Source organism: Myxine glutinosa, chromosome 2, assembly GCF_964187855.1.
Source record: "Myxine glutinosa chromosome 2, kmMyxGlut1.1, whole genome shotgun sequence".
NCBI classification, from domain to species: Eukaryota; Metazoa; Chordata; class Myxini; order Myxiniformes; family Myxinidae; genus Myxine; species Myxine glutinosa.
This window is the reverse complement of record NC_136262.1, coordinates 50,577,729-50,604,011: the sequence shown is the minus strand read 5'-3', so window position 1 is coordinate 50,604,011 and position 26,283 is coordinate 50,577,729. Positions and strand designations below refer to the sequence as shown.

The 26,283-nt window shown below is 44.3% G+C and overlaps 1 protein-coding gene across 3 annotated transcripts in view; it reads right to left on the bottom strand.

Annotated features, from left to right (window-relative positions):
- Positions 1 to 1,336: 1,336 nt before the first annotated feature.
- Positions 1,337 to 26,283, bottom strand: part of RPN2 (ribophorin II) — a 41,087-nt gene continuing 16,140 nt past the window's right edge. The window contains exons 5-18 of one of the 3 annotated variants that reach the window (XM_068108266.2): positions 14,995 to 15,070; positions 14,739 to 14,873; positions 14,261 to 14,437; positions 14,017 to 14,135; positions 13,667 to 13,772; positions 13,171 to 13,262; positions 12,636 to 12,750; positions 12,323 to 12,517; positions 10,854 to 10,940; positions 5,927 to 6,022; positions 4,589 to 4,664; positions 4,225 to 4,354; positions 2,812 to 2,888; positions 1,337 to 1,608 (exon numbers count right to left, since the gene is read on the bottom strand). In XM_068108266.2, coding sequence (XP_067964367.2) covers positions 2,819 to 2,888; positions 4,225 to 4,354; positions 4,589 to 4,664; positions 5,927 to 6,022; positions 10,854 to 10,940; positions 12,323 to 12,517; positions 12,636 to 12,750; positions 13,171 to 13,262; positions 13,667 to 13,772; positions 14,017 to 14,135; positions 14,261 to 14,437; positions 14,739 to 14,873; positions 14,995 to 15,070 — 1,474 coding nt within the window. In that variant the 3' untranslated portion in view covers positions 1,337 to 1,608; positions 2,812 to 2,818. The remainder of the gene's footprint in view (positions 1,609 to 2,811; positions 2,889 to 4,224; positions 4,355 to 4,588; positions 4,665 to 5,926; positions 6,023 to 10,853; positions 10,941 to 12,322; positions 12,518 to 12,635; positions 12,751 to 13,170; positions 13,263 to 13,666; positions 13,773 to 14,016; positions 14,136 to 14,260; positions 14,438 to 14,738; positions 14,874 to 14,994; positions 15,071 to 26,283) is intronic. The other 2 variants (XM_068108265.2, XM_068108268.2) reach the window with 2 other exon arrangements.

The window sequence follows — 26,283 nt, the reverse complement described above, 5'->3', positions numbered from 1 at the left end:
CTCTCTTCCTGTATTGTCATTCCCTCATTCTCTTTCATGGTAGAAATGTTGGCCCAGTTAAGTTAGAATAATTAAGGAAACTACCCATCGTTCATTGGTTTGTGGATATATCAGGTTGTGGAAAGAGCAATTTTTATTGTTGGTTGAATCATTTATTGTGCTTTGCTTCCTTTTGTTTCCTCACCGTGCCATTGCTTAAATAAACCTGACTTTGTCTCGGGTGAATTCTTCTTGTCCTGGCTGCTTTGTTTGATGGTTCCGGCCTATTTCAGGACCATTAGGGTGCGGTTATAACTGCTTAGATAGCGTCACGTAGCTTCACGCTTTACTCAGTCGAATGAGGCGGCATGGACGTCTATTGGCGTAACACCCAACTGTTTCCACTATTTCATGAACACGGCAACGTGGCAAACAGGCCCGGGAACTTGTTTGGAGCCGTGAACTCAGCTGGCTGTGTCGGTTGCTTTGACGGAATACGTCAGGTTCGTACCGGGCAATCAGAACAGTCTGACGGCTGCAACAACATGAACTGCAGCAAGAGGAATTTGTTACTTTTAATCTAATACTCGTGAAAATTTCACAAGTTATTCAAATGGCTTTCGAAAAAAACCAAAAAAAAAAAACCGGAAAACATGTGCATGGAAGTCATGTTAACAGCCTTATATAAACCTTTTTGGTCCATAACATGAATGACAGATATGTCTTGGTGAAGATGACACTGGACTGGTAACCCCAAGAGTTCAAATCCCACTGAATGTAACAGTATAAAGGATTTAGAATGAAGAACTCGTCTTGCTGGTGATGGCATCATTCTTTCGCTCCGACGGATGGTTAATTCTTGAAAAGTCAGCTTCTCCTTGCTTCCCATGGCGGTTAGCATGCCTCGATCACCTTCCTGTAATTTCCTCCATTGTGCTATGGATTTGGATTTTTAGTTTCTGGAAACAAAAAAGGGGTCGTTTCTGGAACCGTCGCAAATCAGATCGTCGGTAGAAACACAGCTGGCTCCATCAATGACCTTCACCAAGGGATGGTGCGAGTGGACCTGGTCTAATAACATCTGATTCCAGTCCATGTTTTGTGGTTGATACTCAAGTCCATTCAGGCAAACTTAGGATGGGCACCAAAATGGTAGCGCCAGCTAAATAATATTCCAACCAAACATAGAGGAAAACGGAAAGAAAATGAGAACTTTGCCTTTACAAGTCTTCAATGTTTGTGACAACTTTTTCCAGCAGCATATTGTACAAGTCACATTACTTGCAGTGTCACAAAGTTGTTAAACTCTATCCGCAATGACACAAAAAAAAAAATTAAAAGGAATCAAAAATTCATACAAGGTCAGCCAGGAATTTTTATTTTCTTCAGAATGGAAGAAAAGAGCGAAAAAGAAAATCACCCGGCTTTTCCACGATTTGGTCTCTATTTCTCAAAATCCTCCACCTCATTATTCACACTCTCAGAAGCAGCAAGGCACCATCATCAATTAAACTTCATCCCATTCACATGTGGCTCAATCCCTGCCCTTCAGTCCTGAACCCCCGTTTCCCAAAACAAGCTTGCCCTCATTCTCATCCTCAACATAAACTGGATCAATGACTCTTCATTCTGCAAAGATGAACAAGAGTCAAATTGGAAGATGTTCATGCAGAGAGTACAGGCTAAATACATACATCTATTTACTCATGTACATCAGAAACAGGGGCCACGTCTACGGAACAGCAGTCACACACAAGAACTGAAAGTCTTGACGGAAGTAGGGGAGGTAGGGTTGCGAATCATACATTCACTGCAAACGGATACCAAATGCATGTATTGTTTCAGCTCAAGTTGTGCAGCTACAGCCAAGCAAGTGCATCCTACGGCTTTGAAGGTTACAACGTTATCTTGCCACCTCATGCAGTGCAGATGTCCCATTAGGCTTGCATTAGCAAAAATGTGAAGAGCAAGAGTATCCAAACAAACATAGAACTGTTTGGACAAAAATAAATAAATAAATAAATGGCAACAAAGATTTAGCGATGAGGCATTCCCTTGGAGCCATCGATATGAAAGCGACAGGAAAACTGATCCCTCTGTGGAAGCAAGTTTGGGTAAAACCATGCCATTTCAAGCAGATTCTGAAGAATCTCAAAATAAATAAATAAATAGGAAAAGAGAGTGCTCTTAAAATTTGGGGGGGGGGGGGGGGGGGGCGTGAAATATATTCGGTCAATAATTATTTTCGACAGAAGAGATGGATTTTTATTTGGAATGTTGGCTTCACTGAGGAGGGGTGGTGATGGGAGAGAAATCCATCAGGAGTCATGTGGCAACAATTCAAAACACTGGCCAACAAAATCATTCCCCTGCACATCTAGGCCTGGCTTACCAACATCTAAGAAGATGGGGTTTTCATAAATCGCAAACATCACATTTCCTGGAATGACTGGCTTAGTATTTGGTAACAATAACGTGTTTATCCCACTCGGAATATCCAGTGAATCAAACTGTGCAAAGATTAAGCATTTTGTTCAGTATTGTGCCAGAGTAAGATCAATTGAAGACCTGAGTGGAAGATGTACTTAAGTCAAAATAACAAGATGCAAAATTATTTAGACATGGATTGTCACCATTCTGTAGATGGAGTTCCTGGTTCTAACTCACTTTGCCCAATAATTTGACTCCAGTACTTCCTTCCACTCACATCTTCAATTGTGAGCTTTCTCCTCTCCATATCCAACCCCTCCCCCACCCCCCAAGCCCCTCATGAAGTGCATGCCGAAAAAGCTGAGCAAAGGTGCAAGGGAGCATTTAGACACAGGCGCACACCTGGTGCTCACTTGGGCTTCCCTCCAGTCAATGCAGGCTTATGTTTAGGCAGCCAACCACTGTGCTCAGAGCTAATCCTGGTGGTGGGATGGCCAAGGTGCAGGGTAATGAAAGGGAGAGAGGAAAGGTGTGGGATGGGAAAAGGGAGAGCACGTGGCCAGGGTAAAAAAAGAAAAAGGACAAAGAAGTTGCTCTCATTAGCAACCAATGCCCCCAACGTGTCTGGAATAAGCTCTGTAGTAGATATTGTTTACAGGTTGATTTTGCCGTTCAACCAATCACAAGTTCCAATTCCCACCACCCCTGCCCCACCCCCATTACCCCAGCACTTCACCAAAATAAAAAATTCCAAAGACAAAATTGGAACTCCCACTCCACCCACATGACATTAGTTCTACATCTCTGCACTACCTTCAGGTACTATCACAGCACAAGAAAAAGCGAACAAAACGTTTCGCTCTGATTTTCAGCAAATGCCTAAAGCAATGATCATATAATTAAAAACAAATAAATTCCTAGAATGCCATGATCAAAGTAATCCCGATGACTGCTCACATCTATTGTTGGAATTGAAGGTTATTGGGGAAATGCTCAATGCACAGGGAACTACGTGAGTATATATTGATGAAACGATCTAAATTGACCGGCAACATTGACCAATCGAAAATGCACTTTGAACATGGAGGACGAGTAGGGACAACGAGGGCTGGAAAGATGGCCTACAGGTACGCACACTCACCTTTAACCTGTCTAGCCTGGGTTTGAACCCTGACCCAGCTGTAAATGGTCATCCTCCACTCTGTTGCTTAAAGCTCATATAAGTGCTATCTTGTGGATAAATTACTTATCCGGCAGATAAAATTTCCAAAGTTTTTCCATACAGGGTGGCCTAAAACTTCCTACCCTGGTGAAGTCACACAAAATACTTGGTAAAATGGTACTACCTCCTCACTTGATGATAGATGGTCAGTTCGATAGCTTCCCACTGATCGGTCATATCTGCATCCATACCTTAGCCAAATTCTAATCGCTTTGTTCTCGTCACCTACTTAACTCATCCACCAAGTATTGTCATAACCCATCCATAACTTTTTGAGATGTCATGCTATGTATCGTTTTTGGCTCCATCTCTGATTGGTGAAGAATCACTTGCAGACATGCTCTCAGAGCAACTTGGGATGGGCAACAAATATGCTGCCCATAAAAGGTATTGCAAGCCAGCTTCATACTCTCAAACAGCAAAATAAATAAATTAATTAATCAATAAAATAAGCACGTATGAAACACATGGAAGTTTGTAAATAATTATCCAAATATGTTTTACAAAGATGGTTAGTTCCAGATTAAGTGGTACAATGAGAAGAAGAACAAGTCATTTACACCTCTAACACCTACACACTTCCCTCAACTCACCTCTTCGCTGCCATTTGAGAGAGCATACGATTCCCAGCTAGGAAGGTGAATAGTCCCAGAGCCGTCAGATACTTGAGCATGTCAAACATATTTAAGTGGCTCCAGAACATGTAAAGTAGTACCAACATGCCTGAAGACACACAGACACACACAAATTCCTCTTTAAGTCTGGAGGAGAGCCTCTCATCGAGATGAACTCCAGCACAATGCAAGTTGAAGAGTGCCGGATGCTTCCTAGGTTGGGAATGGAATAGATAAGATGGAAAACCACAGCCAAGCATTTCTCTAATTCGGTCTTCATTCCCTTTTAAACCCAGACTTGGGATCATGTTAGATCCGATATTAATTGGCAGAATTCACTTACTTCCGAGACCCAGGTGGAAAAATATCGTGCTGGGCGCAAAGGTAAAGTTCCGCAGGTTGACCCCGAGCTTGAACCACTGTGGGACAAAGGGGGTGGGCAGAGAAAAAGCAAAAAACACTTTTGTACTTCGTGCATTTTATCAAAACGAAATTTGCTATGAGAAGCTCACACACACTCGATACAGTGACTTCCGAAGAAACGAAGAGATACCATAATGAATATCGGCGATTCGATGAACAGATTTGTCCGAACAGAACCGCAAAGAACAGATTGTCATGGGGACCGCAAGGCTAACCCCCGCTCTAGCAGGGAACATGGCCTTAAAATGCATGTTGTTGTTGTTGTTGATGAACAGATTTAACATTTATAAACAAACAAGTATTGTTTCCTGTCATTTACTTTGGCTACCAAAGATTAACCACCTCAAGTGTTAATGACAGCTGGCCTCTATCATCCTAATCAACCTGTTTCCGGTTGCTGCAAACGAAGGCTTGCCTAGGCTCATGTTGGTGATATTGACATACGTGACATGTTTGGTCAGGGTGCCGGCAATAGCTCTCATACTCTCCGCAAAGGACACCATGGGCTCTTTAACGTCCACCAACTAATGCCGGCAGAAGGTACGCTCAGCTTAACATCCATCCGAGGGGCCGCACACACTTTGATGAATCACCCTTCACATACAACAGTTTATAGTTAACTTTTCAAATGCAGAGAGTTCTTATTACAGAGTATCACATAAAGTTCTTTGCAATGTCTCCGAAAACACATGACTTGACCTGTGACACCTAAAGTAGATTTGTCTTGCATTGCACTCACACGTATAGCACATGAGATCTGCAGTCAAGTCCAAATTACCTCCTTTTTTGACTAAAGTAGAAGGCAGTGAAAAGCAGGTCACGTGACTATACTGAAATTGTAACCCTAAACCACCCAGCACCCCCCTCCGCTTTCCCGAAGCAATTTCCTACTGAACTGAAATCGCCTTAAAGCACACAAACACTCTCGAGAGTCCTACCTGGCAGGAATTTTTGACAGTTTGAGACCAATATTAATAATAAATGCACCTGTATTGCTCTTGCAATTCACATAAAAGTACACTGATGTATCCCAATGTCTTTGTCAAACATGTGAAATATGTAACGAGTTCTTCATCAGGCTTTAATCACTCTTAAAAAATAAAAAAATAAAAAAACATCACCTCAAGGTATTAAACATGTCGATTTGAAAATAAATGCCTTGAGGCCTGTCCAAACCGAGACTGCCAGGCCTAAGCAGCATGCTGCACACTGAATCCACACCACACACCCCCTCGGCCAAGACCACTCACTCGCTCACCAGGACAAAAAGCAGCATCAGTGGACAGAGCACCAGGAAGGTAAATGCGTTGGAGACAACACGAGTAGGCCGTTTCTCTGGCTGCCGGAACATGTGCTGTGAGTGGAAGGAGTGAGAAAACGTGGCAGATAAGACAGACAGACCTGATGACAATACCCTCCCTTCTCCAAAACACAATTCTTCTTTTCAATCTTTTAATAATAATAATAATAAATCTTTATTATCCCATATTCAGGGACATTATTCTTTGGTGACACCGTAAGTTGACCATCAAGGTGAAGGCAATGTATCTGATCTCGAAATATATATATTTAAAATTATATATATATATATATATATATATATATATATATATATATAGTTGCGGTTTTCCGTGAAGCCCGTTCCCTTACCAAGGGGAGATTAAGCCCCTTGTTCTCCTTGGGTCTTCGCAACCGCGAGACTGAGTCGCCACTTCCGGTCAGGCGTGGAAAAGGGTTTCAGGACAATTTTCGCACGTACCGAAGTACCCACGCCGCCGCGGAGGCGGGGATCGAGTCTCGCACGAACCACGCGTAATGGAGTACACCCGAGCGGATGGCGTACCACGTGGTCCGTGCTGTTACCTTGCTATTGGAACCCGATCAGAGCGATATAATTTGTACCATGCTAAGTCAATGATGGAGAGACAAAAGCGGTCGAATCAAACGAATAACACGTTTAATTATTATTATTTACACCATGTACACTGGTAGAAGAAGAGGGACACAGGGCAGTCTTAAACAGTCTTACTTATCTTCCCAGACAATGGGCCCACTCACACTCACAGGGGGATGAAGGAAGAATTGTTCACGTGCTGAACGCTCCGGCTTTGGTCGTCCAGGAACAGCTCACCCGGCATGGCCATCTGGCGGTCACCGCACGTTCCCCGGTGAAGACAGGCAGGCGGCAGGCAGGAGAATACTCGCGGCGCGTATCTCAGCAAAGGCAGGCAGGAGGAAATATGTGCGTCTCTGGCCCGGCACGGCTGTCTTTCACAGCCGATTAATACAACTGCGCGCTTTCACTCTCGTAACTGAACTCAGCGCAACTTGCCCTCCAACACCTCGGGGATCTGACTCCAGCTCAACTGAGAACTCAACTTGTAACTCATGCGCGTTTCACCCGAGCTCATAACTTGTAACTCGTCTGCCTCCCTTCTCACAACTTGGCGCTCCGAACCGACTCTCATAACTTGTCACAGCGCGTCCCCCCTCATAACTGAGGTGGGGGCTCCGGGCACAGGGTTATATTGGGCCCGCCCTAGCCCGCATCGAATGTTCCAAACCCCGCCCTTTGCCGCAGTGGTAAGTCACTCCCCTCGAGCCCTGATTGGCGGCTCGTGCTTACCGGTCACTCCCACTCCATCTGCCCCGCCTTCCTTCGGCCTTGATCGACTTGTTCAGGCCGGCCTCGTGGTATTTTGCGCCAAAACCCAAAGCATCGAGGCATCATAAAGGACCTAACTCTCCTTGTCGTACTCAATGCAAAACTAAACACAGGAAAGGTCTACGCTTACATTTACTATGAAATAACTGAGCTTTAACGAAGCTACGTGTTGTAGTGCAACTAAACTATGAGGGGAAATTAACCTTTTATTGTAAAAACACAAAACGGCAACAATATACAACAACAACAACAACAACATGCATTTTAAGGCCATGCATGTTGTTGTTGTATATTGTTGCAGTTTTGTGTTTTTACAATAAAAACTGCAACAATATATATATATATATACACACAAATATATATATATATATATATATATATATATATATAAATATATATATATAAATATATATATATATATATATATATATATATATATATATATATATATATATATATATATATATATATATATATATATATATATAAATATATATATATAAATAAATAAATAAATATACAGTAGTGACCCCTAATTCCGAACGCCCCTCATCTCGAACTACTCTAATTCCGAACCGTAAATTCGAGAAAAATTTGTCCCTAATTCCGAATGTATTTCTATAACCGAACCGCCAACATAGCGTTAGCGTCGTTCATATTTCCCGCCGCGAGCGTCGTTCATATTTCCCGCGCATCTTCGCGCAGCATCACCCACGCCTGCTCCCGCATGCACAACCCGGAAGTCGCTTTGTTCCTTCAGTTCGTCGGTTGTACTAGTTCTGGCAGCATCTCTCGTGTGTTCGTCGCTAGTTTACCTCGTGTTTTCACCTTGATTTGTGCTTTTTTTTCTTTGAAGACAACCCTTACCCATTCACCATGGCACCTAAGAAGAGCAGTGAAGGCAATAAGAATAAGAGGAAGGCGGTGAGAACGACAATTGAGGTGAAGAAACAACTTATCGCTAAGCATGAGGGCGGTATGCGTGTGATGGATCTCGCTGCTATGTTCGAGATGCCGAAATCGACCGTGTGTACAATTTTGAAAAATAAGGAAGTGATTAAAGCAGCTGATGTGGCAAAAGGTGTTACGACTCTGACCCCTAGGAGATCGAAGTTTATGGAGGAGATGGAAAAACTCCTCTTAGTTTGGATAAATGAGAAACAGTTGGTTGGTGCTGCCATCTCTGAGGGCATTATCTGTGAGAAAGCGAAGCTCCTGCACGGTGACCTTATAAAAGACTTGCCTGGAAGTAGTGCTGATGGTGATGAGTTTAAGGCTAGTAGGGGGTGGTTTGAAAAGTTTAAGAGAAGAAGTGGGATCCACAGTGTTGTTATGCATGGAGAGGCTGCTAGTTCGAATAAGGATGGAGCAGCAGACTTTGTGAATAAATTTAGTGCGTTTGTGAACACTGAGGGGTATGTGGCACAACAGGTGTTCAATTGTGATGAGACAGGCCTCTTCTGGAAAAAGATGCCAAGGAGGACCTACATAATGAAGGAAGAGAAGTCTGTACCAGGCCATAAGCCAATGAAAGATAGGCTTACTCTCTTGTTGTGTGCTAATGCTAGTGGAGACTGCAAGATAAAGCCTTTGCTTGTGTACCACTCAGAGAATCCACGTGTGTTCAAAAAGAACAATGTGATTAAGAGCAAGCTTAATGTTATGTGGAGGGCAAACGTGAAAGCATGGGCTACCAGGCAGTTCTTCACTGAGTGGATTCATGAGGAGTTTGCCCCTTCTGTGAAGGCTTATCTTGAGGAGAAGAATCTACCCCTGAAGGCTCTTCTTGTGATGGACAATGCTCCTGCTCATCCTCCAGGCTTGGAAGAAGATTTGGAGGAAGAATACAGCTTCATCAAGGTGAAGTTCTTGCCCCCCAATACCACTCCACTCATCCAGCCCATGGACCAGCAAGTCATCTCAAATTTCAAGAAGTTGTACACCAAGGCTATGTTCCAGAGATGCTTTGAGGTGACAAACGAGACTGAACTGACCCTCAGAGACTTTTGGAAGGATCATTATAATATCCTCCATTGCCTAAGAATCATTGACAAAGCATGGAGGGAAGTGTCTCTGAGGACAATGAACTCTGCCTGGAAGAAACTCTGGCCTGATTGTCTTGCAGGGAGAGATTTTGAAGGCTTTGAAGAACCTATTGTGCCTGCTATTGTAGCATTGGGTCAGTCCATGGGCTTGGAGGTGAGTGAAGAGGATGTGGAGGAGTTAGTGGAGGATCACAACAAGGAACTCACCACAGAAGAACTTCAGCACCTCCACAAGATGCAGCAAGAAGAAATGGCAGTGGAAATTTCTTCAGAGGAGGAAGAGGGAGCTAGTGGTAACATTTCCAGTGCTGAAATTAAAGAACTGTGCTTCTATTGGTCTAAAACACAGGCCATTGTTGAAAAGTGGCACCCTAATAAAGCAGTGGTTAACAGGAGCATTAACTTGTTCAGTGACAATGTGATTGACCACTTCAGAAAAATTAAGAAAAGTCGCCAACACCAGGCAACTTTGGAGAGGTGGTTCTCTAAAGAAAGCAAGCCTAGTGAGCCCCAACCCTCTACAAGTGGTGTTAAGAGACAAAGAGAGCAAACACCAGAACCACAGTCATCTGATGTTAGCTTGGAAGGTGCCTCACCTTCCAAGCAATAAAACCCTCTCCCTCCTTCCTCCTCTCCGGCTTCCACATGCACCATCAGAACTCTCCACTAAGGTAAATGCAGTTATTTTCATGTTAGTACATTTATTTCTTGTTTTTATTATTATTATTATTTGATATTTAGGGCATTTACTCATCTCATTTTACCTTGAATCATGTGTATTTGCAGTTAACAGTGTCTTGATAATGGGTTTTTGGGGTCCAGGAACGGATTAATTCACTTTCCATTATTTCTTATGAGGAAAATAGTTTCTAATTCCGAACTTTTCCCAATCCGAACTGCCGCTGGAACGAATTAAATTCGGATTTAGAGGTTCCACTGTATATATATATATATATATATATATATATATAAATATATATATATATATATATATATATATATATATATATATATATATATATATATATATATATATATATATATATATATATATATATAAATATATATATATATATATATATATATATATATATATATATATATAAATATAAATATATATATAAATATAAATATATATATATTAAAAATCTCAAGATGAGTCACCTGCTCACCCGAACTACGGATGATTCCACCCCATCAAAAGCACAAATTACGAGGTTCTTAGAACAATGCTAAACACAAGCTGCAAAAAAACCTATCACAGCACGACTTTCAACAGCCTGTGTGGAAAATGTTCAAAATGAATTTCATATTAAAAATAGACATGACACAAGCCTGGCACATCAGCAGCCGGAGGCAGCTAGCATTTTCAACTTTGAGTGCGATGCCAGTACAAGCTGGCCATGCTTACTGTTTCAAGCGAGCTCCAAAACGAATAGTTTTTATTGCTGTCAATATATAGCGTCCTAAGTTACCTCAATTAATGGTTTTGAGGTGTACAGCTTCTCGGTCTTGGCAATGGGTGGAGCGTCCTCCTCGGAAAACTTCAGCAGCACGTTCCCCTGGAATGGATCAAGGGAATGAATGGAGGACGGCCAGCTAAGAGGACAGACCCCATGCAAATGGGTTTGTTCAAATTATTTTCCAAATCAAGTAGCACATATTGATACAAAATGTATAACTGAAAACAAGAAAGAAAAATGTTTCATTTTAAACGTTTGTATGGTAGAGGCCATAACAATGACAAGATGTCTGAAGACGTACAGGTGGAGATTAGCCGTTTTAAATTGGAAAGGCCTACAAGTCCATAGGGCTCCAAGTGCAATTGGCACGCCATCAGTGAAGATTCAAAATTTAATTATTTCTCTTTTACGCAACTCAAAATGCACTAATTGGCAAAAGCTTGCTCTGCCATGCACAGGTTTTTATCCCTGATCCTGTTCCACTCCACTCCATTTGTGTTTTTCCAATAACCCACTCCAGTCAAACTCCCAACAGCCAGGCCTTCCGTAAGTCTCAACCTTTGTCTAATTATTCGTTTATATGCAACACAAGGCTGCAGGGTAGCATCATTGGCCGAGGGCGCAGCTGTGTCCCCCCCCCCCCCCCCCCTGTTGGGTAGGGCGGGAATTTGGAATTTGTTCATGGTGCCGGCAACGGCTCGCCTACTCTCTTCGCGAAGGACACGGTTTTCTAATTATTTTCTGTCATTTGTGGAGCTGCTTTCCGGAGAACGTTCAATCGCACTTTTCCTTCCACAGCTTCAAGTTGGTGGTGCACCACCACGTACTATCATCCACTATCCCTACCCATGGTGTTTTCTACCCACAATAACCCGCTTAATTACAAGGTTTCTGTTCCCTCCACTCTCTCCTCTTTTCCTGTTCGTTTGTTCCATTGCTTGTTGAATCCAGCTCGTCCCACTCCACCACTGCCTGTACGTTACCTTTTTGACCTCCGTCACCTCACTCGTCCATACACCAAGGTTTTGGAAACAGACAATTATTGTTAAGTATTAAACCCAAAAATCCAGATGACAGCAAGTGAGACAACAGATGGTGGAAGAATGAACAAACTATGAAATTTCTGGTCAAAGGAAATGTTGAGGCCATTAAAATGTTGAGACAATCTCCTGCACAGTAAGGTGAATGAATGCCTGTTGAGGGCATCCGTTGACGAACATCGAACATCGACGTTGCAAAGAATCATGTCCTGCATTGGCTAAGTAACAAGCAAAGGAGTTGTACACCGATGGCATAAAAGAGCTTCCTCTCCGTCGGACGCGAGTGTCCAATGTTAGAGAATATTTTGTAAAATAATACAAGGATCACTTTTCTAATAAATATACAACCTTACTGGAGATTCCAATAAAAAAAATGCCCAGGTCAGACTTGAAGCATCGTCACATAAGTGCGACATGTTGTGCCTTTCTGTGCTGACCCACCAAGTGCCAGTGGAGTGGGTTATCAATTGTGGCATCGCCGACAACGAGGAACACAGAGTATGTTCCTGACGCAGCACCAAACTGTGCTCGACGTTCCTGGGGGTCCAACTCAAAGTGGTAGAGGAGCTGAGGGTCAGGCTCAGCCACAAATACTACCTCTTGGCCACTGCGCTGGCTCTGAATCCTGACAAAGGCCTGCATGGGAATGGAGGAGAAGAGAGAGGCTTATTGTTGCGGAATCTAATGAGGCAAGTATTTATTTATTTTTTTGCTTTAATGCAAAGGTGTTTATCACATTGCACAAGAGTAGCACCTGCTGGGGAGTCAACATGTCACCCGAATGTTTATCTACTATCTTGAAAGAGAGGGCTAGCTTTTGGTGCCCATCTGCCGTGAATGTGCTGGGAGCTTTGGAAGGATACGGCACCCTGTAGAAACAAAGAGAATAAATAAGTTAATAGTAGCTTTCATCTCACCTGTTAAAATAAGATAAAGGTATGCACTGTACCGAGTGCCGTTCTAATTCATCATGTTAATGGCTTCACGGATACAGCCACAGGCTGTGGCATGTTAGCCCAGTTGGTAACTTTTGTTTACACTGGTAAACTTTTCACGGGAAGCATCTAATTATTTTGATTCACAAACTCCGCCTAATAAAGATATTGCATGTGTGGGAGGTGTGGCTGATTGGCAGGACAACTTGAATAGTGTGGAAAGCTCCAACTAAGGTGTAAGCTTACATTTAGATATACATTACACATCGTCTAATTGCATCTCTCTCCAGCACAGCTCCCCTCCTCCCTTTTCCCTCACTCCTTGACCCCTTTATCCCTCCACCCCAGACATACTGGGTGATCTTGGCAGACATGCTCTGGTCCTTGTCCAAAGTAGAGACCTCCATGTTGGAGACCTCAACATCCGTTGCAAACTTTACTCTCATCTGTAAAGCAGAGAGCCAGGGAGGATGTAATGTGTTAATATAGCAAACTTCAGTAATGACAAAAAAAAAAAAGAAGGTGTTGTATCCTCTTGCACCTCCTCTCCATCTTGCTCGTTTTAAAGTGGTGTCGATGGTGAGAAATATCGTTTGGACTTCACCACGACTTGCCATCAATCAGCTTCAAGCCATCACAGGTGTTAATCAACCATAAGTATTACATTGTGCTTTTTTCAGAACCTAAAATCAATCTTTATGGTTGCAATGGTTAAGGCATGTTAATAAGTGCCCCCAACAGTGTGCTTACCACATGGAGGGTGCACCTCGTCTCTGGTTATTGCAAAACACGTGGATGGGATTAAAGCGGAACCAAAGTAAACACACGCCAGTCATAGCAACAAACATACCTCAACTTCCTTCCCTATAAAACTTGCTTCTCCCTCAACCACAAGGCTGAGGTCAAAGTAACCTCTTTGGGGATTGGCCTGCAGGAAATCAAACTCATGTACGTCCCTGAGGTTTATGTGGTGTTGGGGGCAAAGGGTGGGGGTAGGTAAAGTACAAGTAAGATTATATGCACATGTAGGTAAGCAATCCTGATAAACTTTGATATGGTTTATATAAAATGCTTGCAGAAAGTATGCCTTGTGCAATGGGATTTATGATAAATAACGAGCATGACAAGCTCTACACATCTACCATAGTGCTGGTGTGTTGAGCAATGCACAGCTCGAGATAACCCTTGCATTGTTATTACCCTGAAATGCTGAAGGCCACTTGGCTGAGCACAGTTTTCCTGCTCACGGCCTCCCGAGCCCTCTCGAGGATGAGTTCTGCTTTGGGCAACGGTCGTGACAAAACATCTGTCACTCGCAGCTGGTGGAAACAAAAGGGTACGATGATGGGGAAGGAAGAATAACCAACGTCAAAATGATCCTCTTTTCTAAACAGGTGCAATGATGGCAATGCACGGTAGAAATGGTAAGAAAGGTGGGACGTACACGGAGGCTTGGTCGAGCACGAGACATAGCCGCCGATCCATCAGAGCGCACAACCACAGGTACGTGGAAGCGGTTATTTGAGAGCACTCCTGCCGCACGGGCCACAGCAGAGGCCTCAGATAGCGACGAATGGCTCTTGCGAACCAGAATAGCATTCGCAAATTGTAGCAGTTGATCCTGTCGATGAAGAACAGGGCAGTTAAGACAGAAGTGGAGGGCGAAACATAATAAAGGCAAGTGATTTGACAAAGGTGGACAAATTTTAATGTCTCATCGAATTATTTAACATAATAACCTAATAAAGCAACAATGACAGTACAGTATCTGAATCCTCACAGGAGGGAAAACACAAGAGGACAATCTGTCTCCACTTTACTTTCATAAGAGCACTAACAGCCAATCAACAAAGCCAAATACCAGCGTATGCGCCCTCTTCACGATGGCATTTATGAACCCTCACCCAGCATAGCCGAGATACCTGCTTGATTGGTGGATCTGCTCCGATGTGATTGGCCAACTCGTATGCGGCAACTATGAACAAAGCCGTGGCTTGAACACCCTCCTCAAATTGGAGATAAACCTTGCCGTGGTCATCGGCACGCGCAACCAGGTCCTATCGCCATGTGGATGGGACGAGGAGAAGAAAACAAAAAAGGATAGGATTTCACCGAGAATGACCAGGAAGAAAGCAATTCACAGCGATCGTTTGCATATGGACCTCCTTTGTTTCTCACCTCCACTTCCTGTGCAATGCGAGCTAAGTCTGCTTGTTGAGAAAGAAAACAGGCAGCAAAAAGAGCTTGTGTTGTCCTGAAAGGTCGGAAGGGCGAAATGGTAAAACACGCTCCACTTCAAAGAAAGGGCAGACATAACTGGAAGAGCAAAGTGCCAAGTAAGCAGTTGAGATTATCAAAAAGTGCCCTGAGGCACACTGCAAAATGCCATCTTTAATTGAAGAACCCAATCTGGTCACCTCGGATTAATTGCAAAGTGAAAGTTACATTATGGAAGATAAAACTTTAGCTTAGCTCTTTCACGAGCCTCGATCTTGTATACAAAAAAACCCCCCAAAAAAACAAAAAAAAAACGGTATGTGATGGAGACCAAAACAATTTAACGAGAAAGGAACACAAAAATACATTTAATTCAGTACCAATGGCAACCCATTTTCACATTGCCTTAAGCCAATCGCACAATGAAGGTGCAAGCCACGCTTTCTGAAGACGATGCATCACAACCTATCAGCACTAGATGCTCCGAGCAATGCAAACAACAGCAGGCTTGGGAGGTGTTATGGCAAGAAAAGTAGAGAGGCCATGTTGCACAGGGTTTTGCAAATTGAGAGGAGAGCAGGTGATGGGGAGGGGGAGAGGCACAAATCAAGACGATACAAGCACAAGAACAAAAAAGTGATAGAGTTATCTGCCATAAAGGATCACAAAATCCTGACGTTTTGGGTTTTACTTTTCACCGAAGTAAAGGAGACAGACGGGAAGCAGGAGGTAGGTGATACAGGGTGGGTGACGTCACCAATGATTAATTAAGAAAGAGCATCAGGAAGGGCATCCGGCCATAAAACATTCTCAAACAGGGAACCATGATTGTCATGGGGCCCGCAAGGCCAACCCCCACTCTAGCGGGAAAAATGGCCTTAAAACGATCATTCATTCATAGACAAGAGACAAAATCCTGGATATATATGAGAATTTAACCAACAACTCCTACAGGCATTGAAATAAGGCTACACAGAAAAGGGCATAATTATTTACTTTTTCTTCTCATGACCCAGATCCTAATTCCACGGCAGCTCGACAAATTTAACTATATTTAGTTTGAGCATTTTATGTTTGGAAGCATGGTAGGATGGCTACCTTGATTGCAATTATTTGGAAAACAGACTTGCACCGAAATGTCAAATCAATACTGGGCTTAGGGCTGTCCTCTTCGTTGACCACACACTACAATAACTGATTCAAGCGCATATTGTACTATTTTCCTGACTAGTGAGAAGTGCACGCTTATTCAAGCAACAATTTAGGGTTTATTCGATAGTTGTTGCACACTATTTTACACCGCCTGAGAGGCTTGTTGAATGAGCCTTAGTGAGGCCCATCAGGAATTCTGACATGTTGGTGATTCCGATGACAAACAACCAAGCTAAGCAAGCAAAAGCAAGTCAGCGAAGAGCAAGGAAACAAAACTAACAAGAAAGAGCAATCAGAGATTGCAGACCCTCGCCAGGACGTATTTTTAGCGTTTTTTTAAGGCTTTTGTGTTGAAACAAGTATAGCGGGCGAACCACGTGATCGACGTCATCATCATCATTATCATTTTTCTCCACCAATTTATAATAATAATAATAATTCATTTATTTTGTATAGCGCTTTTCCAGAAGCCCAAAGGCGCTTTGACAGAGTGGCAAACATAATGCATAACAATACATGAAAACAACAATTGCAAAAAGACAAGAATCAATAGGGAAATATTTAAAGCAAAAGGAGGGAGAAGGAGAAGAGATAGTCAGGGGTTAAATGCTGTGGGTTGAATGTTGAATGCAGTGTTGAACAGGTGGGTCTTTAGTGATGTTTTGAATGTGGTGAGTGAGGAGGAGTCTCTGATGGTGTGAGGTAGTGAGTTCCAGAGGGTGGGAGCAGCGATGGAGAAGGCCCTGTCCCCCCAGGATCTGAATTTGGTCCGGATGGAGGGGGTCAGGAGGTTGGTACCAGCAGAGCGGAGGTTGCGGGTGGGAGTGTGTCTGGAGAGGAGGTCAGCCAGGTAGGATGGGGCCAGGTTATGGAGGGCTTTGTATGTCAAGAGGAGGATTTTGTACTGGATTCTCTGGGGGATGGGGAGCCAGTGAAGCTTGTAAAGGACGGGGGTGATGTGGTCACGGGTCCGGGAATGGGTGAGTAGACGGGCAGCGGAGTTCTGAATGTATTGGAGTTTATTGGTGATTTTTGAGGGTGAACCATAGAGGAGGCTATTGCAGTAGTCCAGACGGGAGGTGATGAAGGCGTGGATGAGGGTTTCTGCAGCCGTGGAGGAGAGGGATGAGCGGAGACGGGCAATGTTTTTCAGGTGAAAGAAGGCTGACTTTGTGATCTGTTTAGTGTATTTGTCGAAGGAAAGGGTTTGGTCAAAGATGACGCCAAGATTCCGGATGTGAGGGGAGGTGGATACTGGGATACCGTCGATGTTGAGGGCAAAGTTATGGGTGGATTTTGTGAGCGTTTTTGGGCCAATGATGATTATTTCAGATTTATCACAGTTAAGCTTGAGGAAGTTGATTTGAAGCCAGGATTTTATTTCAGTGATGCAGTTTGTCAGGATAGAGTGGGTGTCGGTGGAGACGGACTTGGTGGAGATGAAAAGCTGGATGTCATCGGCGAAGCAGTGGAATTGGAGACCATGACGGCGGATTAAGTGACCGAGCGGGGACAGGTAAAGGATGAAGAGGAGGGGGCCAAGAACTGAACCTTGGGGGACACCTTGGGGGAGGGGAGCAGTGGGGGATTTGCAGTTATTGATGGAGATGAACTGGCATCTGTCAGAGAGGTATGATTTAATCCAAGAGAGGGCAGTGCCGGTAACGTTAAAGGTGGATTCAAGTCGGGTGAGGAGGATAGTGTGATCGATGGTGTCAAAGGCAGCGCTGAGGTCGAGGAGGACGAGAATGTTGAGGTTGCCAGCGTCAGAGGAGAGGAGAAGGTCGTTGGTGATTTTGAGGAGAGCAGTTTCAGTACTGTGGTTGGAGCGGAATCCGGATTGGAATGTTTCATACAGGTTATTGGCAGAGAGATGATGTTTGAGTTGAGTGGCTACAGCGCGTTCCAAAACTTTTGACAGAAAGGGTAGGTTGGAGATGGGTCTGAAGTTGTTTAGGGTGTCAGGGTTTAGACCAGGTTTTTTTAGAATGGGGGTAACAGCAGCAATTTTGAGGGAAGGTGGGACGATGCCTGTAGACAGGGAGGAGTTTATTGTTGCAATGATAAGTGGAGAGAGAGCAGGGAGGGAGGCTTTGACAAATCTGGAGGGGATGGGGTCAAGAGTGCAGGTGGCAGTTTTCATTCCTATGAGGAGTTCAGAGAGGTCAGTAGGGGAGATTGGGGAGAACCGAGACAGGGGATGGCAGGACAAGGGGGGGCAGGTGGTTGGAGGGGGAGCGGGTGCGGCGGTGGTCAAGCTGTTGTAGATGTTGTCAATTTTGCGTTGGAAGAAAGAGAGGAAGGAGATGCAGTTGTCTACTGTGAATGACTGGGTGGTGGTGTTCAGGGGGCGGAGGAGTTTGTTTATTGTCGAGAAGAGTGCTTTTGGGTTTCCAGAGCCAGAGTGGATAATTTGAGAGTAGTAGGCAGAGCGGGCGCGGGATAGGGCATCTTTGTAGTGTTGTATGTGGTCCTTGTAGGCTTGGGAGTGAACTGTGAGACCCGTTTTATTGCGGAGTCTTTCAAGTTGGCGAGCACGAGTTTTCATTAGGTGGAGTTCAGGGGTAAACCAGGGAGCAGAATGGGTGAAAGAAACTGTTTTGGTTTTTACAGGTGCAAGCTGGTCAAGGCAGGAGGAGAGAGTGTGGTTGTAGTAGTCAGTGAGGTCGGAAGGGGTGTGGAGGTCAATGAAGGGAGAAGTGGACATTTTTTCAGAGAGGGTGGATGAGAATGAGGTAGGTGAAAGAGCGTTTAGCTTACGGAAGTTGATTGTGCGATAATGCCTTGGTGTTGGGGCGGGGATGTTGATGGTCAGAGTGATGGCTAAGTGGTCAGAGAGGGTGAGGTCGGAGCCATAGAGATGGTGCAAATTTAATCCAGTGGAGCAGACAAGGTCCAAAATGTGACCACGGATATGGGTAGGAAAGTCGACATGTTGAGTGAGGTTAAAGCAGGTGAGTAAATCAGTGAAGTCAGTGGTTATTGTGGAGTCAGTGGAGTCCATGTGGATATTGAAATCACCAAGGAGGAGGCTTGAGGGGGAGAGGGAACATAGCTGGGTCAGAAAGTAGGAGAAGTCAGACAGGAATGATGGGTGTGGTTTGGGAGGGCGGTAGACGACAGCCATGACTGACTGCGTGTGACCAGAGAGTTTTAAAGCCAGGTGTTCAAATGATGGAGCAGATGAGATGGAGATGAGGTTGGTCTTGATGTCTTGACGGTGGATAACGGCAATTCCACCACCTCGGCCCTCCGAGCGTGGTTTATTGACGTAGGAATATCCATTGGGTGTGGTGAGGTTAAGTGTGTAGTAGTCCAGAGGTTGTTGCCAGGTTTCGGTGAGACAGAGAAAGTCCAGTTTGTTATCCAGGATGTATTCGTTCAGGATGAGGCATTTGTTGTTGAGGGACCGGGTGTTGAACAGGGTGAGCTTGATGTTGTTTTGAACAGCAGGGATGAATTCAGGTGATTTAGCCAGGGTTCGTAGGCAGGAGGTGCGATCGTGTGGGTTGCTGTGACCAGGTGCGCTGGGACGAAGAGTGAGAGTGCGCTGAGCCGACCAGAGGACGGGGATGGAGTGACCTGATTGCAAATAAACAAACTTACGACCGGAGCCACGGTGAATGTACCTGGGTCGTCGGAGGAGTCCATTTGATTTGATGGCAGAGATGCATGATGGGGTGGAGCGGGTATTGAGCAGAAGAAGCCTTGCGGCGGAGTACTTCAGAGCCATGCCAGGCAGGAGCGAAGGGACGAGTACGAGGCCAAGGTCGAGGAGGCAAAGCGGCAAACGCAGCGGCAAACGACTGCAGCCGCTAATCAAGACCACAGCGGCAAACAGCCACCGCCGCAAACAACGGCCACAAACAACGGGAGCGGGCCTGAGGAAACAGTGGAGGAGCCGGGCAGGCGAAGCCAGGAGCAGAGCCGGGACCGAGCAGAGGGCAGACCCAACGGTCAAAAATCCGCCACGACCACCAGAAAAGCAAACTATGTACAATGGCCCAGTCGGAGAAGCGGCGAACAAGTAACGCCAGCGTCCTCTCCAGACCGGACCGGAAGCGGAAGTCGATTTGTTATCGACCCAAATTTATCCATCGATGATGCTCAATAAATTTCATTTTGATCGGATGAAGTTTTGTACTTGTCGAATTATGACGTCATAATGGAGGCACCTATGACCTATCATTAACATGTTATTCTCCATGGAGAATTCTTTACAATGAGCCATGTCTCAACTTTTTCTATGCAGCGCTTTCGGAGATATAGAGGTGCAAAGTTTTTCGGTTTTTCCAAGATGGCGCCCATACCACATGACCTATGACGTCATAATTATAATTTTTAAAAATTATACAGGAGGAGGTGCGTCTATGGTGAAAATTTCCTGTCAATCGGACCAACAGTTGCAGAGAAAATCATATTTATTCTGTGCGGACAAACAGACTCAAAAGCAATACCCTCTCCTCTGGCGAGGGTAACTAGAACGGTACTCGGAAGAGAGCATACCTCCACTGGTTGAACAGTTTGTGTTTTGTACACCACTGATAGAGTGGGTATGGATTCAGAGCTGAACCAAAATCTAAGCAGCTTATTCTTGTCGCCTAACCAACTCATCCACCTCATCGTCATAAGTCGTCCAAAACGTTTTGAAATATCGTGATATATATTGTTTTTGGCCCCCTCACTCAATGGTGAAAAATCACTTAAAAGTTTAAATAAATCTCGCATCTGTATTGTCACCAAATAAAATTGTATCGTCCTTGTCACACACCCAACCTGTACACCAAGTTTCATCCGAATTCATCCGAACGTCCGAATGCTCTGGACAGATGAGTCAAAGGTAGAGCTATTTGGCCACAGTACCAGAAGACATGTTTGGCGAAAACCAAAGACAGCATTTGACCACAAGAAGCTGATACCAACTGTAAAGCATGGTGGTGGAAAATATTATGGTTTGGGGCAGCTTTGCTGCATCAGGGCCTGGGCAGCTCACCATCATATAATCCAATATGAATTCTTCATTGTACCAGAGGGTGCTTGAGGATAATGTGAGTCTGGCCATCTGTCAGAAAGTTGAAGCTCAACCAAAGGTGGACCTTGTAACATGACAATGACCCTAAACATACCAGTAAATCCACCAAGGAATGGCTGAAAAGAAAGAAATGGAGGGTTCTGGAATTGTCAAGTCAAAGCCCGGATCTAAATCCCACCGGGATGTTGTGGGGGGATTTGAAACGAGCTGTGCATCCAAGAAACCCCTCAAACATCGCACAGTTGAAAGAATTCTGCATGGAGGAGTGGGCAAAAATTTCTCCCAGTCGATGTCAGAGACTGGTAGACAGTTATAAGAAATGCCTACTTGAGGTTGTTTCTGCCAAAGGGGGCAATACCACCTATTCGAGCCAAGGGTGTACTTACTTTTTCCACATGCGGAATTTGTATTTATGTTTATTTAAATTATACAATGGATGACAAAATGTAAATGTTTCATGATATTTGTTATATTATATCACCTTCATCTGTCATTATTGTTGAAATGAAGATCAAATAGCTGTATGTTGAAATATGTTGAAAAAGTCAAAACTTTACATGGGGTGGACTTACTTTTTCACGTGACATTATATATATTGTTACGGATCTCTCCGTCGGCCCCTTTTCCCCTTATCAAGGGGGGATCAATCCCCTTGTCCGCGACTGACCGACGTGAGTCCTGGGGGTCCCAAACGCTCCTCCCGGTCGGGAGCAGCCAGGGTATTTGGTCTACGAAAAGTCCCAAGGACCTGAGTGCCACTCCTGACCACGAGCAGGGGAGGGACTCCCGCTCGAACCCCGGTTTTAGATGTTATAATTGCCGAGCGGTGTTAGCAACACGACGTTCGAGCCATTACCAAAGACTAAACCCGATCCTAAACGTTGGCCAAATCGTGCCACAGGTATTCAATGATGGAAAAGACAAGGACTAACGGATGTGAAGGAAAGAAGGCAAGGTAGGAAGAACAAATATGATTTATTACTACCTGTTATGTACACAATGAAAAGTAACCAAGGAGAAGGAAAGATAAGAAAATAAAGACAGAAAGGATGGAAGGACCAGAAGGACACAGTGCAATATTAACTTATACAAGCTTACTTATACCCAGGGACAAGACACACAAAACAAACTCATGTACACAAAAGGATGGAATGGCAGGAATGGTTTGGGACGGCAGAGGAGGGTCCAGGTAGATGGTGGCGTCGAGGTCCGGCTCCAAGCGCGCGCTCCGATCCACGCTTTGGGGTCGAGGTGAAAACCCGGCAAACACAGCTCCGCTTCGCGTCTCACCGACCGGCAATAGGGCCTAGAGGGTCTCGGCCGATTGCCGCAATACAGGCACCCCCTCACTTCTCTCTCTTTCAGTCTTGCTGGATCACGCCTCTCGTTCGTGCCTTCTCACCGACCTTGTACCTTCTCTGTCCAACTCTCATGAACCTTCAAGCACCTCCCTCCACAGAACTCTCACTTCAGAACTCCCTCTGCAGAACTGCTCGTGGGGCTCCCTCACTCATCTGAGGTGGGGGCTCCCGGCAACGGGTTATATAGGCCACACCCTCTCAAGCCATAACCCTGAGCCTTGGTTGGTCGTTCGGGGCTCCACCCTTCATGATGAGGTGGGGGCCACGCCTTTCTTCTCCGAACCGACCGTGTGTTTAATGGAGGGCGAATGCAGTTGGCAATTGAGGCTTTGCACTAGACAAGGGATTCTACCTTATTTCAATTTGATGCAATGCAGAGTCAACTAATGGGAAACACAGCCTTAAACTAATACACATAATAAGGAAATAACTATTTAGAAGGGTATATGGTGGCCTGCGTGTATGTATATGGAGTAACTAAGAGGACGACCTTTGACCTTTACACACAACACGGAGATATTTACAAGAATTCATTACACTTACAGAGGGTGATATTTACAACAATTACAAATCCGCAAATATGTATGTATGTATGTATGTATGTATGTATGTATGTATGTATGTATGTGTATGTATGTGTGTATATATATATATATATATATATATATATATATATATATATATATATATATATACATATACATATATATATATATATATATATATATATATATATATATATATATATATATATATATATACAGTGAAACCTTGACTTACGAGTTTAATTCGTTCTGTGACCGAGCTCGTAACTCAATTTGCTCGTTTCTCAAATTAAATTTCCCCATTAAAATGCATTGAAATGCTATGAATCCGTTCCAGCCCGCCAAAAACCACACCAATTTTTTTTTAAAGAAACAGTATATATAAAAATATCTCGCGCTTTATATTTCACCTGTATGCAGCATACAAGTTGGCAGGATGGCCTGGACTGGAGGTACGCACACTTGACTCTAAACTGTCCAGCCTGGGTTTGAATCCCGACCCAGCTATAACCTGTCATGTCGGTGTTTCACAGGCAGGGTGATTCATCAATGTGTGTACCGCTAAACTGGGCGCCCCGTTTGCGTCCCATTAGTTGTTGGATGTTAAGGATCTGTGTAGTGTTCTGGGCCCTGTGCTATTTCTGGTCTTCATCAATGACCTCATCGAAATGAGGATCTGTGTAGTGTTCTGGTAGTGTTCTGGGCCCTGTGCTATTTTTGGTCTTCATCAATGACTTCATCGAAATGACCTCATCAATGACCCATCGAAAACCTTGATATTTTCTACCCCCGGTAATTCACCCCAGAGTCCTTGCAGTGTTCATTTGTTTTATTCCTCTCCCACCTCCCCCCAAGTCCTCCCGATGTCCCTGCTCTCAAATGTTGTGTTTGTGTCCTTCCCCCTCTCTCCCCATATTGTCTGCCGCTCACCTTGTTTTTTGTGTTTTGTGTGTCGGTTTGTCTTTTTGTGTGATTAATGTTAGCTCTTTCACGAGCTTTCATATGTTTCCTTGATGATCTTGTATACAAAAAAAAAAATAATAATAAAAAATCACCGTGTGTTCCACAAAGAGAAGGCGAGCTATCGCCGGCACTCTGAACAAGTTGAGGCTTGGCATGCTCTTCTCCTCTGCCGTTATATACGTCCTCCTCGGCATCTTTTTCCAGAAGAGCCCCTGGAACCCACCTGGTGGCGGGTGGCGTAAGCTCCAAAATAACCAAAATGCGAAAACAAAGCAGCAGCGATATACGGCAGAGATGCTTGCACGGCAAGATAACCACGTGACCGGAACCCACCTGGTGGCGGGTGGCGTAAGCTCCAAAATAACCAAAATGCGAAAACAAAGCAGCAGCGATATACGGCAGAGATGCTTGCACGGCAAGATAACCACGTGACCAGAACCCACCTGGTGGCGGGTGGCATAAGCTCGTAACTCAGATCTCGGCTCGCATCTCAAAGCAATAAACTGCCCGAGCGACGGCTCGTATCTCGGAAAACTCGTAAGTTGGTGCACTCGTAAGACAAGGTTTCACTGTGTGTGTATATGTGTATATATATATATATATATATATATATATATATATATATATATATATATATCTATAATTCCAGTAATCTCTGTGTGTATGTATGTATGTATGTATGTATGTATGTATGTCTGTGACCGCTGTTTCTCGACAACCACGGGTCCGATATACTTTAAACTTGCCAGGTATATTGCTGGGGACCCGAGGATGTGCCTTTTCAAGGTTTCATATTAATCGGACAAGTAGTTACCGAGCTATGTCCAAAAAACGATTCAACCAATCAGAGAGCAGCGAGCTATCACGTGTGCCGAACGTGCCGAACAGACTCTGCCTCGGACGGCACATTTGAGAGCGTATTCATTTATTTCACGTTGGCAAACTATGTTGGCGTTCAACTATGTTTTAAAACTAATTAAAACTAATTTGCGATTCTTTCGCTTTCCTGCGCGTTTGTGCATGCTATGGCGATTTCTTTACCAAACTCCGCAAGCCGTTCGCTTTGGACCAAACCATTTCATGTAAATAGAGGGGGGGGATTGTCACCGTACTCGCAAGCCGTTCGCTTTGGACCAAACCATTTCATGTAAATAGAGGGGGGGGGGGATATAATTTTAGATAGAGATATAGTACGGGCATGCCCTAGTATATATAATAATAATAATTCATTTATTTTGTATAGCGCTTTTCATGAAGCCCAAAGGCACTTTGACAGAGTGCAAAACATAATGCATAACAAAACATGAAAACAACAATTGCAAAAAGACAAGAATCAATAGGGAAATATTTAAAGCAAAAGGAGGGAGAAGGAGAAGTGATAGTCAGGGGTTAAATGCTGTGGGTTGAATGTTGAATGCAGTGCTGAACAGGTGGGTCTTTAGTGATGTTTTGAATGTGGTGAGTGAGGAGGAGTCTCTGATGGTGTGAGGTAGTGAGTTCCAGAGGGTGGGAGCAGCGATGGAGAAGGCCCTGTCCCCCCAGGATCTGAATTTGGTCCGGATGGGGGGGGGGGGGGGTCAGGAGGTTGGTACCAGCAGAGCGGAGGTTGCGGGTGGGAGTGTGTCTGGAGAGGAGGTCAGCCAGGTAGGATGGGGCCAGGTTATGGAGGGCTTTGTAGGTCAAGAGGAGGATTTTGTACTGGATTCTCTGGGAGATGGGGAGCCAGTGAAGCTTGTAAAGGACGGGGGTGATGTGGTCACGGGTCCGGGAATGGGTGAGTAGACAGGCAGCGGAGTTCTGAAGGTATTGGAGTTTATTGGTGATTGTTGAGGGTGAACCATAGAGGAGGCTATTGCAGTAGTCCAGATGGGAGGTGATGAAGGCGTGGATGAGGGTTTCTGCAGCCGTGGAGGAGAGGGATGAGCGGAGACGGGCGATGTTTTTCAGGTGAAAGAGGGCTGTCTTTGTGATCTGTTTAGTGTATTTGTCGAAGGAGAGGGTTTGGTCAAAGATGACGCCAAGATTCCGGATGAGAGGGGAGGTGGATACTGGGATACCGTCGATGTTGAGGGCAAAGTTATGGGTGGATTTTGTGAGCGTTTTTGGGCCAATGATGATTATTTCAGATTTATTACAGTTAAGTTTGAGGAAGTTGATTTGAAGCCAGGATTTTATTTCAGAGATGCAGTTTGTCAGG